This window comes from Prionailurus viverrinus, chromosome D1 (genome assembly GCF_022837055.1).
Source record: "Prionailurus viverrinus isolate Anna chromosome D1, UM_Priviv_1.0, whole genome shotgun sequence".
Taxonomy (NCBI): Eukaryota; Metazoa; Chordata; class Mammalia; order Carnivora; family Felidae; genus Prionailurus; species Prionailurus viverrinus.
Window position 1 is genome coordinate 2310357 of NC_062570.1, and position 16362 is coordinate 2326718.

Sequence of the window (16362 nt, forward strand, 5' to 3'; positions counted from 1 at the left end):
GAGATCGTGACCTGGCTGAAGTCGGACGCTTAACCGACTGTGCCACCCAGGCGCCCCTCTAGGGACGTTTTCAAGGTGCACCTGCCATGAGCCTTCCCTCTCAAAGGGCTGAGAAAAGACGAAGTTCCCACTAAGGAGAGGTGAGAACCTGGTCCAGGCTCAGAAGTACAAGTATATTTAGGCCACTCGCCTGACCCCAGCGCTAACCCAGCCTGTCACACAGCCCTCACTCAAACGGTGTTAGCACACAGGGCCCCAGACTCACAGAAGAAATCAGCTCTTGATTCAAGGCAGAAACGGAGCCTCTCGGAACAGCCCCATGGCTCTCTGGAGTCCAGTGCGTTCTCCCAGGAGTCTTGCTTTGGAGAACGAGGAGTCACTCACTACTCTGTGGATTCAGTCTCCTTGAAAACAGACATTGAGGAGCCGGGGAGGGAAAATGACTCGAAACCCCAGGAATGAAACCCTGGTGGAGCCAGGCCACCTTCGTGGGCCTGTGATTTGCAGGTGGCTTCTCACAACACAGCTCCACAGATGTGGCAAGAACCACAGCCCCCAGATCTGACTTCGCTTAGTCAGGAAGCCGGAATTCAGACTGGGGAGTGAGGATGTGATCGGGAATTTACGTCAACAAAATTGGGTTGTTCCGATACGTGAAAGCTTTCAGGCTGTAAATAATTTGTGACGTTTGCCAGATATAAAACGCCATCGTAAATGCATATTTGTGTATCAGAGAGACAGGAACAGAAAAGCAAGATACATAAAATGAATTGGCCTAACCCGGAGAGTTGGGATCCATTATTAAACAGGGAGCCAATTAAATATTCCATCCAATCTCCAGTTATGTTAGCAATTCTGTGTTCACCGTTTTTGCTTTCAACTACCCAAATCTTCCGACGAACACCATTTTGAAAGGCTCCTACGGACTCCCCAGGCCATTCTCCAAAGGCGTCATTTCTGTGGACGGGCTTTCAGAAAGAAAGCGTTCAAAGTTCTGCGACAGTTGATAAATTGTCTCTGGAAGGATTATAATAATAAACCTTCTGAGAGATTTTTTTGCGACAGGTGTTAAATGAATTTGCATGCCTCAGCAGGATGCATAAAAAGAAGACTTAATGACTTAATTTCTAAGGCATCTATATTATTACCGCATGCTTCTGCAGACAGGTAATTACTGCCTACATAGGTAAGCGTGTAGTGTGTCCCTCGGGGAAAAATGGTCAGGTCTCTGCCTTCTTCCCAGAAACCGGATTTTTCCTTCTTCTTCTTCTCCTTCTTTTTCTTCTTCTTCTTCTTCTTTTTTTTTTTTATAATTAGGATGTATCTATAAGAAAAGCCCATTTATTGGTTTTTTAGTATACACAGAGCTTTCTTTAAAAGAACAAGATCCAAAACTGTTTTGCGATTCAAATTTAGAAGTAAACAAAGTTATCTTCTGAATCTTCCAAGGACGCATTTCACGTATTTAATTTGTCCCTCAATGTGTCAAAAGATTTTAAGGGTCTATAGACCTGCAGCATACGTAAGCTCTGGGGTACACGGAAGAAACCAGCTGATGTATTTACACGTAGACACGGACAGCGTACACACGTATGCATGCACGTGCACGCTCTCTGACACTATCATTACACGCCGTCCTGTGTTCTGGGGGACAGAAGCTGATGAGGGGCCTTTCCACCTGCTGTGGCTGAGCGAGCCAGGCGGTGGTTCAGCACCCACCGGCGCTCACGGCTCTACGGGCCGGTGCTAAGTGCGGCTGCTGGTGGAACAGGGCCTCTCACAACCCCCCGCCCCCCGACACGAAAGGTTCCCTCACGCGCGAGGGGATCTGGCACACGTTCTCCTATCGCGGCGGTCTTGAGCTGCAGACGCAGTCACAGCGCTCGTGGTGATCCAGCTGGATGTCGACGAGAGCCATGTGCTTGGCTCTGGCCCTCCTCCTGAAATGGCCAGGCTCGAACTGTAACACCTAGGACGAGAAGCGCGTGTCCCGTTAGCAAGCCCTTGGGTTCACGGTCACCAGATCCCCTTCTTCTCTTCGTGACAACCGGTTCCCAACCCCTGGAGAAACCAAGGAACACGACAGGCTGCCTGTCCTGATGCACTCGTGTAAATGTTGTTACAGTCATCGGCTCCCTGATGTGGAGGGGTCTGGGGTCACAGGGTGATGCCTGCTGTGTTAGTTACCAACCTGCAGCACCGTGGGGAGCTCACGTGTCCTGACAGGGGCCTCTCGGTAGCTTTCTAAGGGCCCGATTTGGGCCAAGTGCTGCTCCAAATACTGTCACAAGTATCCCTCGGAACAGGCGTATGTGACAGATAAATCCAACACTCAGCATTTATTACTTCTTGCAGACAGAACAGGGCATATGCTCTTGTGGCTGAAAGTGGGATGGATGCAGAATGTTTTTCCCTGAGGAAGGGGATTAGTGGCCATAATTAAGCGGAAATACGTTTACGTTCTGACGTATCTGTTGATATATAATGCCTTTTACGATTTAAAACAGATCAGACTTCACCATATTCTTTTTTTTTTTATTTTTAATGTTTATTTATTATGGAGAGACAGAGAGAGACAGAGCATGAGCAGGGGAGGGGCAGAGAGAGGAGGAGACACAGATTTCGAAGCGGGCTCCAGGCTCCGAGCTGTGAGCACAGAGCCCGACGCGGGGCTCGAACTCACGAACCGCGAGATCGTGACCTGAGCCGAAGTCGGACGTTAACCCACTGAGCCACCCAGGCGCCCCTCACCATATTCTTTCTACATTAATACCTGCGTATCAATACAGCATTTCTTCGCGAAGTGCATCCTCGATTTCTTACATTAATAAGTTGATTGCGATGACATGAACGGAGCTGGAGACTATTAAGCTAAGTGAAATAAGTGGGAGGAAGACAAACACCGTACGATTTTGCCTGTGTGGGACTGAAGAAACAAAACGAGTGAGCAAAGAGGGGAGAAAAGAGAGACAAGCCAAGAACAGACTCTTAACGACAGAGAACACACGGGTGGTGCCTGGAGGGGAGGTGGGGGGATGGGTACGACGGTACGCCTGTCGCGATGAGCCCCGGGGATGCAGGGAAGTGTGGAACCATCGAATTGTACTCCTGAAACTCGAAGTACTCTGTACGTTAGTTAGCTGGAGTCTCGATACACGCTTAGAAAAGTAAGGTGACACCGAACTTCAGCGAAGTTTAAGGAGAAGCTGTCTTCTCTCCTGCTTCTCCCCTGCTGCAGCCTTCGGGAAGGCGGGCCTTCACCATCGCAGGCAGAATCCCCTGGAGAGTCCTACTGTCGCTTTCACATGCACTGTCTGGTCGGTTCGACTGCTTCTCTCGCTTATGCCCTCAGGTTCCCGCCAGCCATGATTTCTGCCTTCCTTCTACTGTCCCTTCACGGAGGTATCCTGTCCCCACCCTGGAGGACTGAGATGCTGCAGGAGGCCGTGCGCCCCATCCAGGGTCTTCTGGGCACCGAGAGCCAGGTCCAAGGACAGGGTCCTGTCCTCCAGCGACCTCGCCCCCGGGGGCCACTGCCTCTTCAGCGTGCCTGTGATTTCCTTCTGCGTCTCCAAGGGGTGTGGGGCTCCACGTGTGCACTGAGTGGGGACGCAATATGCTTTGCCTGGTTTACTGCCATCCCGGGTGAAGGCCAGATGTGGCAAAATCCTGCCTCAGTGTCTGCACGACTATTCCTGGCATCCCTGCAAGTCTTTACTATGGATTCTCTCCCCAGAAGTTTTCTCGGATGACCAGCTTCAAGTCATAAACCAAAACCATCTACTAGGAAACGGGGGTCCAGACTGCTGAGCCCTTGGCCCCCCTTATTCAGCCATGCCACCCACGGGGGCTCCAGCGAGGACAAGAATGGATGCTCTCCTTTGCTCAGTGTTCAGTCAAGCCGCAGAGCCTGGACCCTAAAGTGGGGCACAGAGTCCCACGTGCAGGGGACCCCCAGGAGGACTCGTCCCCGAGGCACAGAGACTCACAAGTGTTTGCTGTCGGTAAAGCTGGTCCAAAGGGCAGTTCTGACGACCACGTATATCGTATCCTTTTGCTCCTGCAATTCTAGGACACATACAGCAGGGATCACACGCTCTCCCACAATTTGTTATGCATTCTACTCGCTGGATCATAAGCACGTAGAGAACAGAGAAGCAGAAGGCATTACTAATGTCAATGAGGATGTTCTAGATGCTGCGCGCTGTTGTAAGTGACTTTGCATATGACAAATTATTTGCACTTCACTCCAGCCCTCTTAGGTACTCTCCTAGGTCTCCATCCATGAGGGAAGAGAGACACGAAGTTGCCCCCGGTTACACAGCTGACATCTGCTGGTGCCAGGACGTGACTCCCCCTGGACCAGCTGACGCTCCCACCCATGTGTATTTGGTCAGAGGGCCCCAGAGAGAGTCAGAGGTTTGCGTCCTCCAGCTTCGCTGAGAATTTCTCCACTGCGAGCCGGTCACTATCACCCAAGACCACACGGAAAGCACACCCAGGGGCTTGCAGGGCAGGGGAGTGATTTCTGAGACGATGCGCAGGGGACAAATATGTCTGCTCAGGCCATTCCGACCGGCGCCTGTGACTCACTGCTCTGTCGCGCTGAGTTCTCGTTGATGGCAGACAGCAGCACGTGCCCTCGGCTGACGGCAGAGACCAGGCACTTTCCAACGGCTCTCTTGCTTGTTCGGGGACTTTCCCGGTGTTTTATATTAAGCAGCATGGGCACAGGGGCCAACGTGCTTTGCTGATAAGCCGGGAAAAGTGAATTGGCAGATGCCTTCCCAGACAAGGCAGGAAAAGCCGCGTCTGAACAGAGTGGAGGCTGGCCCGCTTCGCCGGCTGATGGCAGCGCTGAGGTTCAAACCATTAACGGTCTTGGGTTCAGGCACATGGCGCTCAGAGGGAGAAGAAAGCAGAGAGAACCTGATGGAACTGGGGAGGCGAAGAGGGAGACGGAAAGCCTTTATCTGGGAAGGAAGCCCGGCTGCTCGGGGGCGGTCTGGTCACTTTTCAAGGCAAGAGCCACCGCACGAATTATAGCCGCCCGAGGCCACTCGCAAATGGGCCTGTTCCCCGAGCTGTGGGACACCCAGAAACACAAATCCAGCCAGGAGGACCCAGCCACTTCTTGTCACCTGCGGGTGAGAACGGAAATCCTGACCCCTCTGTGTCACCTGGAAAACCACACGAAGCCGGGAGGACTTGACTTTTGCTAACCGGAGAACATTCTGCCGGAGCCAGCTGGTGGCTTTCGTAACACGACACAAAGTCAGAGAGGCTCCGCTTGCAAATTACCATATCACAAAAGATATTTCACTACAGTTACGTGCCTCGTAGCTGAGAAACCACTGAGTGAATCATTGCCGTGAAGTTATTAACACTAATAAAACACTGGGCAGGAAAACTATGTGCTGAGTTGGGTCCTTCTTTATTGGGAAGATAAAAAGAGGTGGTTAAGGCCTTGTAACACTTCTCAAATTAATGGCTGACAAAGGAATATAAGGGCATATTCCAGGACAAATGCGGTGTATAAACCATAATCATTAAGAGTTAAAAAAAATTTTTTTAATGTTGATTTAATTTTGAGAGAGAGAGAGTGCGAGTGGGGGAGGGGCAGAGAGGGAGGGAGACACGGAATCCGAAGCAGGCTCCAGGCTCCGTGCTCGAACTCATGAACCCTGAGATCATGACCAGAGCCAAAGTTGGACACTTAACTGACTGAGCCACCCAGGTGCCCCCAGAGAGTTTATCTTAAAAAAAAAAAAGCTTCCTATTTTTGCTTTCAGTTTGACTTCTTCCCTGCTCATAATACTTTATGAAAGATGTGCAGAGGGTTAAGATTTTTAAGGGCTGGTAGTCAAGTTTTCTGATGAAACCTCAGTGATTACAAGCAAAAGTATGTGGAGGAGGGAAAATGTACTATTTTCTGCCCGGGTAACTGCTGAACTTGTGGACAATGGTCCCAGCAGAAGCAGAGCGTTGTGGTGGGGGGACTGGTACCGGGTCAGAAGACACGGTCCTCGGTAAAAAAGACACGGGTGACAGCGTTTAACAGTGTGTCCCTGGCAGAGTAAGTCTGAAGGTGATGTGACAGTGAGTGTCCGTAAAGCTCTCCTCAATACTGAAAATGCAGTCTTGCTACTGGAGACATGGAGTTTTCTGGAAGCACTCTGGGGTTCCTGTGGGAGCGCCCTGGGGTTCCTCTGGGAGCACCCTGGGAGCACTCTGGGGTTCCTCTGGGAGCACTCAGCCGCAGTCCCACCTCTAAAGAACAAAGAAGTCACTGTGTCGGCACCATACAGGCTGAAAGACTGCTTGCTCAGCCTACGTGCTGTGGAAGACGTAACAGGGGCCTCACCAGGCACCGCATTTCCGAGCAGGGAATCAGCACCGAGGGTCATGTCACCAACGGGTCTGGTCTACCTGAAGGGCGGCACGCCCCAAGGCAGGAAGGCCGGACCCGAAGCGCAATCCAGAAGGGAAGGAATGTGCACATTCTGTAGCTCTCAGTGGATGAGCGAGGAGTCAGCGGGCCACACGGAGGCCAGACAACCCCACCCAACTCCGCTTTGCACTCTAGGCCTTCAGATGCTCTCATGGATCGGCATCCCCGGGAGGGGAGCATGCCGGCATGATGTCCGAGAGGTGGACGGGCCATCCTAGACACATTAACCGCCCCAGATCGTATCTCTGAGTCTCTCGCATGTGCCCAGTGCTCCCCCCACCAATTTGTTAGAGTCCTCACATGATTTCAGGCAGGCAGGACTCTGGCGGGAGGACGGTGCCACGGCTAACAGAGACCGGGGAATCTCGGGTCGGGGAACCCCAAACTGCAGGTGATTGTGGGGACGAAGGGAGGAAATCCGAGGCCCCACGGGGCTTCAAGTGCCTGGCCCTGGGGTGCCTCCCATGTGGCAAAGCAGGAACCGGAGGCCGTATCTTCCTTCCAGCCTCAACGGTGTCCCTGGAAAGCACAGGGAAAGTCTGCAGAATGCGCTCACGGCTCACCCAAAGACACAGAAACGGAAGGAAGCAGGGAGGCTCTGTACCAGCTCAGAAATGCTATTTCCAGAAACAGAAGAGAAATGTTCTTGACTGTCGCTAGGTTGGCTATCCTCACAACCCCAAACCTCACTGCTTTTGCCACAGAGGAGAAAGTCTTTGGAAACCAAACTTTTCTCGGTCTCCTCGCCCTCAACTTGCAATTTTAGCTGAATCTGTTTCTACGGCAGATGCTTGAAACACGTCAAAACTCAAAGGACTATTCTTGTCTCCCAAGTCTGAGGCTCGACCTTTTAAAACCTCTAATCAATCTTTTGGTTCATATATAAATATCCGCATGTTCTGACTCTTAAACTGTAACAGAAAGCAATTTTTAATATAAAATTTTGCAGTGAAATAAGAGTAATGCTCTAAAGTCTTGCCCCCGCCCCCCCCCGCCCGGCTGCCATTTTGTCCGGAGACAGGAACGACTGTGCCAGAAACAGAGGCTGGTCCAGGCTGTGCTCTGTAGTGTGGTAGCTACTGCCTGTGTGGAGCTATCTACGTTTGAATTAGTTAAAATAAAATAAAATGACAAGTCCAGTCCCCCATTTGTGTGGCATACACATCAAGTGCCCCATAACCGCACATTGCCACTGACCACCGCCCTGCACGGCGCAGGCTGGAAACGTGTCCATCCCTGCAGAAAATTCTACCACGTCATACAGGTGGTTGTGGGGGCCTTGTGACAAAATCATGAGAAGCAGCACAGAGAAAACTGACTTTGCTCTTTCTCTCTCTGCTACGTCGTGAGTTTTTGGCTATTGCCTGAATGGACACAGATAGGGGACCAGATGATGAAAACCGTCATCTAATTTAAAAGGTTGCTGGGGCAACCTGGGGGGCTCAGTTGGTTAAGCATCCGACTTCGGCTCAGGTCATGATCTCATGGTTCGTGGGTTTGAGCCCCACGTCAGGCTCTGTGCTGACAGCTTGGATACTGGAGCCTGGAGCCTGCTTCTGATTCTGTGTCTCCCCCCCGCCCCGCCCTGCTCACACTCTCTCTCTCTCTCAAAAATAAACATTAAACAATTTTTTAAAAGGCACTGTATTTCTAGAGAAGATCCTATCCCTTCATGCACATTATCAAGGCAGATGAGAACTGAAATAACATCATCTCACTGTCTACATAATATGTTTTCTGGAACCTTCCCTTTTGAAAAAATTACCACGTCAAAGTTATCTTTTGTATCCTATACATTCCAAGAGGCATAAAGGACCTACTATTACCAAAAGGAAAAACACCTTAACAGGATACTTACAAGTGCTTTTGAGAACAGAAAGTCATAAAGAAGGTAACACTGCATCGCACAGAGAAGAATGCTCCGGAGAAACAGCATGACCCGTGGAAAGAGCAATTATATCAGCTCCATTAGGGGCTTCATAATTTTTCAGATTTTATTCCCTAAACGCCGAGTGCTGAAATATTTGTGCAGAGTCGCACAGTTCTGCTTATGTGATGGGTTCCAGTTGCGCCCGTAAGGCAGTTCGTGCCCCACAGAAACTCATTTCACATCTCATCGGTTACCAGCAGAAGCTAGGGACCCTGGCGTCTCTTTTTTCTGGGGTAAGAACACAGTCACAGAAGAGAACAAGAACAGGGATTTTCCCCTAATGAGCCCCGCTCAAGCAACCCCCGTGTCTGGAAAGGGAGCCAGCCTCTCCTCTCTTCCACGGTGCAGCCCACAGAGTGGTCACGGGGACATATCTCAAGGGTGTTTTAGGAGCCCGGGGCAATATGCCAGGCGCCTTGGTTCTGGCTGTGCAGTGGCCGAGTGAGTGATTGATGCTGTTTGGTCCCTTGGTCCGGCGCTTGGCAGAGCGATTTTGTCTAGAGCTCTGCAGACTCCTGGATGTCAAAACACTAGGAGACGAGGTTTCAGAGATGCTGACATCTTAGACCCACTCACGTGATGGGCAGAGAACCAAGGGCTTCCCTTTCTCAATGTTAACTGTGCACAGAAATGTACAGGTAATGGCTCCCGGGGACAGAGACAAGAAGAGAAGGCGAGAAGAACCCTTCAGAGTTCTACAGTGTGAACTGTCTGGGAGGTGAGGGGTTTGGGGGCAGGGGGGGTGCATATGTTTAACTCTGCCATTTCTGCCATAAACCACTTAAACAATGAAGCTGTACCTTCTATCTGAGCAGAGTCCAGAAGGAAATAAAGCACTCTACAGATAGATCAAGGGCCTGGACGCGAGTCTTCTTCCGCGGCATGATGTCTGCATGGACATCGTGTCACCTGCTAGATTATTTTAACTCTGTTCTGATGACTGCATTCTGCACGGACCCTCAGGGTGTGCCTAAACATTACAAAGTTCTGAGATGCAAAGGACAACGTCCAATCTGGACTTCACCGGGTCACACAAAAATAAAACACAATGAACACGGACCGTAGTGTTCTCTGGCCATGAGGACATTATTTTCCCCCGTGAAAACTGCAGGGTGGAGTAAGAAATTCCTATGCCTAAGGAAATAGCTCTGTGTGGGTCTAAAATAATGTGTTTCCCTCCTGAGGTAAGCACGGTCATTGTGACAGCTGACTTCCTGCACTTCCCAAGTCGAAAATACCACGGATGACGCAGCCATTTTCATTTAGCTCAGAGGCTGCCTCCTTCGACCTGCTCTTATTGTGTGGGCAGGAGAAAAAAGAATCAGCTTCACAAAGCTGGACGTTTTATTTAGGGACCACCCTCGACTCCTTTGTTTGGGTGGGTACCGGGGAAAAGTAGCTCAAACAATAATGTCTAAGAATAACGTCTGCTTCGTTGTTTCCGTTCTCAGATTCCTGCGTGATGTTTGGCATCTTCCAACGTGCGTTTCCTCCGTGCTGCGAACCGCCCTGTAAGTGGTTATCTGAGAGATTTCCTTGTCGCGTGTCACATCTGCGAACGCTTGAGTCTCTACGCTTGGTGATGTGGGCCCCCACGACTGGGAGGAAACCGGGCACCGCCACGGTCAGGGCCGCCAACTCCCCCTAAGCCTGCTCTTACTCTGATGCTCAGTAACGAGCCGTATGTTTAAAGGGAAAAAGCACAGTGTCACGAGTGACAGGAGCACAGACTCGGCTGTCCTTAAAGGTTCGTTCCCTCGTTTACCCTCATATTTACTTTTCGTTCATTGTTGCCTCCTTTCGGAGCTGACGCCCCAGGGAGCACCCAGCAGTAGTCAGGAAAAACTCGTGTTTTTAGCAGAAAGGTATTATCGTACTTAGAGAATTGAGAAGCCTCTAACTATATATGTTTTCTGCCAATTTACATTTTGTTGTCTTCACTCTGCCTAATCTTTTAAATTGTTTTTTTAAAGTCTATTTATTTTTGAGAGACACAGAGACAGAATGCGAGTGGGTTACGGGCAGAGAGAGAGGGAGACACAGAATCCGAAGCAGGCTCCAGGCTCTGAGCTGTCAGCACAGAGCCCGACATGGGGCTCGAACTCACCAGCCGTGAGATCATGACCTGAGCTGAAGTCGGATGCTCAACCGGCTGAGCCACCCAGGAGCCCCTACTCAGCCTAATTTTTTAAAGTTTATTTATTTACTTTGAGACCGAGAGACTGGGGCAGGGGCAGAGAGAGGGGCAGAGAGAGAATCCCAAGCATCGAACTCATGAACTGTGGGATCATGACCTGAGCTGAAATCAAGAGTTGGACACTTAACTGACTGAGCCACCCAGGTGCACCTATCTCTGCTTAATTTTTTAATGACTTGATTGACTTCAAGTTTGGCCCTTAGAATTTTTTCTTCAATATATGAAATTGATTGTCAAATTGGTTTCCATACAACACCCAGTGCTCATCCCAAAAGATGCCCTCTTCAATACCCATCACCTACCCTACCCTCCCTCCCACCCCCCATCAACCCTCAGTTCTCAGTTTTTAACAGTCTCTTATGCTTTGGCTCTCTCCCACTCTAACCTCTTTTTTTTTTTTCCTTCCCCTCCCCCATGGGTTTCTGTTAAGTTTCTCAGGATCCACATAAGAGTGAACACATATGGTATCTGTCTTTCTCTGTATGGCTTATTTCACTTAGCATCACACTCTCCAGTTCCGTCCACATTGCTACAAAGGGCCATATTTCATTCTTTCTCATTGCCACGTAGTACTCCATTGTGTATATAAACCACAATTCCTTAGAATTTTCTTAAAGCGGCCTGGATTTTTCAGTTATGGCCTTTAGGAATACCACCATATCACTACAAGGAAGCTAGTTAAGCTGTGCCTCACGGCATCATACATTTGATTACATAATCTACCAAGGGGACTGTCGCCCACAGGTGGTATTATGTGATTAGGAAAAAGAGTCCCTTCTTCAGGAATGACTTAGCCCCGCCCCAAGGCACGTGGCTGGGCAAGGTTAGCACACGTCTAATTTTAGCTCTCCGTCGTCCCTCCGGCTGGGTGCCCTTGTGCAGTGAACAACCCCAACAACTGTGTGCACCCTGGAGCCTGCATCACATTTGCAGCTGCAAAGAGCTTCTGTGTGGTAGTGTTGCAGGACTGCAACCAAGACGGTTGACGGCGACTCACCTCATGATACTTCTTCACAGTTTTCCCTGAATTGCAGGAGCAGGACTTCCAGCTGACGGTCCCACAGCCACAGTTACCGCCACAGCGCTGCACGAGGAGGCAGCGTGGAAAGAAAACCACGTTGGTCAGCTTCAGCTCCTCTCGTAAGTTGACGGAGTAATTCCTGGGGGTGCAGCTGTAGCGCTTGACCTCGTCATTGAGCCTGTCCAGGTCAACTGTAAGAGACACAGGCACCATGTGAGGCGGCAGACCGCCTTCAGCAAGCACCCTCTCGGCAGGCATTTCTGGGCAAGGGGCCGGAAGGTTCTGCCAGGACAGGACAGCCTCACTCCAGGGATCAAATCTGCCCTCGGGATCTCAGTTATCAGCCCACACACTGAAGGGGGAAAATCTAATTCTCTTTTGATCCGATCTGCCCTGCAATGATAGTGATAACAATAAATAGAATGACCAACGACAACGAAGAAGAAAACAAGAAGATTCCGGAAACTTTGGCTCAATCTTTACCTTGGTTCAAGTTTCTTGGCATCTTAAAAAAAATTTTTGTCTTAACGTGTGTTTATTCTTGAGAGAGAGAGAGACAGAGTGCAAGTTGGGGAGGGGCAGAGAGAGAGGGAGACAGAGAATCCGAAGCAGGCTCCAGGCTCTGAGCTGACAGCACAGAGCCCGAAATGAGGCTCCAACTCACAGGCCACGAGATCATGACCTGAGCCGAAGCTGGACGCTCAACCGACTGAGCCACCCAGGTGCCCCCTTTTTAAAAAAAAAAAAATTTTTTTTTAATGTTTATTTATCTTTGAGAGAGGCAGAGACAGAGACAGAGAGAGAGATGGAGCGTGAGTGGGGAAGGGGCATAGAGAGAGGGAGACACAGAATCTGAAGCAGGCTCCAGGCTCTAAACTGTCAGCACAGAGCCCGACGTGGGGCTCGAACTCACAAGCTGTGAGATCATGACCTGAGCCGAAGTCAGATGCTTCACCGACTGAGCCACCCAGGTGCCCCATCACTGCATCTTTTTTTTAATGTAAAAAAAATTTTTTTTTCTGAGGAAATAAAATGAAATGTTCAGCCATCTAAGATAACTGCCTTTACCTTAAAAACAAAATAGATCCCCTCCTGATTGTAAAGAAACCACTATGTACATATGACCTGAATTCTATCAGAGACGCATTAGGACAACTGCTGTAGTATATTTAGCTGGTAATGAAATCTTACAAGGAAGTGTAACGCAGGAAAAGGTTTTGGCTTCATTTTAACTCCAAGATCAACGAAAACATCAAAGAAAATGGCGTCTTCGGGCCGCACCGGATGCGTATTTCGCACCAGATCCTGGACGGCAGTACAGCACAGTGGTTAAGGGCCGGGCTCTGCACGAACCACGCTAACTGTGCGTCCTGGTAGCTGGAAAGTGACCTACGTGCTGGCAGCCTCGGCTGCCGCAGCCCAACATTGCCTATTTCACAGCAATAGTCCAAGGACTGAGTCTAGGGTCCCCAGCACTTGCTTCTCCTTATTCATCCTGACTCGCTTCCCGTTTCCCTCCATCCTTCCCTTTAAAGTCAAAGGCTCAAAAGTCAAGGTTAAAAAAAAAAAAAAGGCTCAAGCCTTTCTCCTCTATCTCTCTTTTGGTCGTGGCTCTGGGTGAATGATTGCTAAGGGGGTGTGGTTATTGGGACCTCCATGAATTAAGAGCATCGCCCTAAATTCTCACAGTTTAGTCACGAACGTTTACTTGAATTAAAGTTCCATCACTGGGTCACGTGAGTTACAGTGAACGTCCTCAAAAATCCACGTGAGCTTCCAGGTGCCCGGCATCCAAACCGCGGGCTGGCGGCCACGGCCACGGCTGGCTTGGCCCAAGAATACAGGGAGGAGGAAGTCCTCCGACCACACTGGCCCCCACACCACGTCACCGTGCTCCTGTCACCGGCCGGGGGCGCGTGGGAGAAGTCCCACAGAGTCTGGACTCCAGCCCCTCCCCGGGGTCTTATTCTTAAACCCCAAGGGCCTGAGGAGCAGTTCACGTGCTCTCTGGGGGCAGAGGCCAAGGCTGTTGTCCGGAGGACGCATCAGCGGGAAACCAAAGAAGCTCACAGTGGACGGAGGGTCCCCCAAATGGCGCGAGGTCAGCTGAAATCCGGCCACGTGGCCGGGGGACCCCTCGAAGAAGGAGTTAAAGGGCACTGAGGTGCCCCAAGAGGCTTTCCGCCTGGGCAAGTAGGTGCTGAGTCTCAAGGCCAGGGATCCCTCCCCCAACTGCAGTGCGCTGAGCCCGCGGCACGGGGGGCGGGGGGCAGGGTGGTGGTGGTGAAGACATGCTGAATAATTTCCGTGCATAATTCATGGCTGTTTCTTCCTTCCTCAGTGAAGACATGTCATAAGTTTAGCCACAATCAATCCGGATTTTAATCGAATGAACTCCATCTTGGGAAAGGAACCATTTTATTGCTGCTGAAGCCCTGGGAATAAGTGCAAGCCAAGCAGGAAGGGTTACATAAATGCATTAGGAAGTGCGGCCATCATCCATGACAAGTGTCACCTTCGCATCAATGGTGACGCCGGCCTGGGCATCGCTGTGCGGTGGCCGGGGCTGACGCGGAGGGCTGCACCTGCAGCCCGCGATGGTGGGGTCTGTGTGGTCCGCCCCGGAGGAGTGAAGAGGGCCTAGTGGCGAGAGGGGGTGGAGGGTGCGGGGGCCGAGAGGGATAGGAAGTCAGCATGGGCACCGAGCCGTTGAGGGTCTGCAGCTCGGCCCCCCGTGGGTCCCCTCACACTTGAGGCCGCATTCGTGGTTCCCACGCTTTCCCAGTGAGCAGTGAGTGCAAAACTAGCGTCTAAAGCTCTTCTCCCTGTCGCTCGGGTTTCTAGCACATCAAGCAGGGAGGGGGCATGACAGGTGCCGAAGGAGGAAGCCAGGGCCCGCCTGTGCCGCACTGGGGAGGCGTGGTGAGCAGCTTCAGGCCTCTGCAGAATAATAACCTGGGCAATGGCACAGCAGACGCTTCCTAGCAGGATTCGGCCAAACCCCAAGGCGCCCTCCACAACTCAGGGTGACGGACACATCTGCCTTCCTCGTCTGGAAGCAAGACTCTTCGTGTCCTTGGATGACCGTTTCCCCGACGGCACTGGCAGAGTCCCCCCGCCCCGGCCACGAAGGGGCTCACAGCACACTCAGGTTTATGCATCATCGGTTCGCCGACGGGACTAGAACCTACGGCCCTGGGCGGCTGCCGTGGACTCCAGCCGCCCTGCTTCTGGGGGTGTGGAGGCCACCGCGGCCCTCGATTTAGAGCCAGCAATAAAGGTTCCTCTGGCTGGATGCCAGTAACTGCAAGGCGTGACTGCAGCCGTCCTGCGGGGTGAGGGAGCTTCTAGTCAGGGGCTGGTCAGGCTGTGCAGCTGGTAGGCAGGCTGGAGGGTGAGGGGCCAGGAAGGCTGGTGGGGGGCGGGGGGCTTCCGAGCAGGGGGCTCTGGCGTGGAGCCTCAGGGAGGCAGGGCCCGGGGACAGGCCGCCCCTTCCACTCCCGCGTCAGTCTCCACAGACGAGCACCGAGGGCGGCCAGGATGCTCCCGGGTTCATTCAAGGGCCCCTTTAATTTCAGCCCTTTCCCCTCACGTCACCTGCTGTGCGTCACGTCATAATCCTGCTTTTGCCGTCCTTGGGAGTTTGGGCCCGGTCTTTTCATGGGTCTTCGACATCAGTTCGGTTTTCCAGGCTGTGTGCACAACCTGCTGGAGAGGCTGACACGTGGACACAGAGCTGCACACGTGAATCCAGCGTGGGGCACCGCACCTACGGTGGGAGCCCCGTCTTCTTGCAACCCTGGCCTCACAGCCCAGGCCGGGTGCAGCGGTTCCGTGCGCGGGGATGGGTCCTGGGGCTGAGCACCGCGAGGGGAGGCGGAGGGCGGAGGCACGGTGTTCGCTCTGCACTCTGCTGAGGCTCAGGTGCGGGAGGACGGAGAGCCAGGCTGGCCTGTTGGATCCCGGCCACTGCAGCCCGAGAACCAGGCAGCGTGAACATCTCGTCACACGCACGCCTGCCGCACTCGCCATCCGTGCTATGAATTACACACCCCTCCCGGTCTCACTTCCACCGTGGAGGAAACAGAGCCTCTGTCAGGTCCACAGCCACACCCGCAGTCAGTGCGGGAGCTGGACCCTGAATCCAGGCTTTTCCAAGCCTGTGGGCGCTGGGAGTCGCAGCCCGAAGATCTGAAGGGACAGGCAGAGAGTACCTCCCCCCAGCCGTGCTGGAGCCTCCCACTGGGGGACTGCGTGCTGACCCAGTGACCAGGCTTCCCAGGCGCATGGTCGATCCCGACCTGTCATTTTCAAGACGTTGCCAATGACAGACACCCGAGCATGTGCTCCGTGCCCACACACCCATTTATCAGATTCTGCTAGAAAAGTAGACCGTCCTTTAGCAAACGGCAGAGAGCCTCTGTCTTCTTCGGTATTTTAAAAAAATTTTTTTTAACGTTTATTTATTTTTGAGACAGAGACAGAGCATGAGTGGGGGAGGGTCAGAGAGAGAGGGAGACACAGAATCCGAAGCAGGCTCCAGGCTCTGAGCTGTCAGCACAGAGCCCGACGCGGGGCTCGAACTCATGAGCCTTGAGATCATGACCTGAGCTGAAGTTGGACGCTCAACTGACTGAGCTACCCAGGCGACCCTCTTCTTTGGTATTTGAACAGCATACTGAGTATCATCTCCTTCCCCGAAGTGAGGGAACCTATGTCTGTTCACAATCTTCGTTTTGTCCCCACTCCTTCTTGACCTCCTC

General features: G+C 51.9%; 1 protein-coding gene across 2 annotated transcripts in view; it reads right to left on the reverse strand.

The window, feature by feature from the left end:
- Positions 1-464: 464 nt before the first annotated feature.
- The window catches only part of PDGFD (platelet derived growth factor D), a 222330-nt gene continuing 206432 nt past the window's right edge, over positions 465-16362 (reverse strand). For both annotated transcript variants that reach the window (XM_047823327.1, XM_047823326.1), the window contains exons 6-8: positions 11576-11790; positions 1817-1969; positions 465-1324 (exon numbers count right to left, since the gene is read on the reverse strand). In XM_047823327.1, the coding sequence (XP_047679283.1) occupies positions 1844-1969; positions 11576-11790 (341 nt within the window). In that variant the 3' untranslated portion in view covers positions 465-1324; positions 1817-1843. The remainder of the gene's footprint in view (positions 1325-1816; positions 1970-11575; positions 11791-16362) is intronic.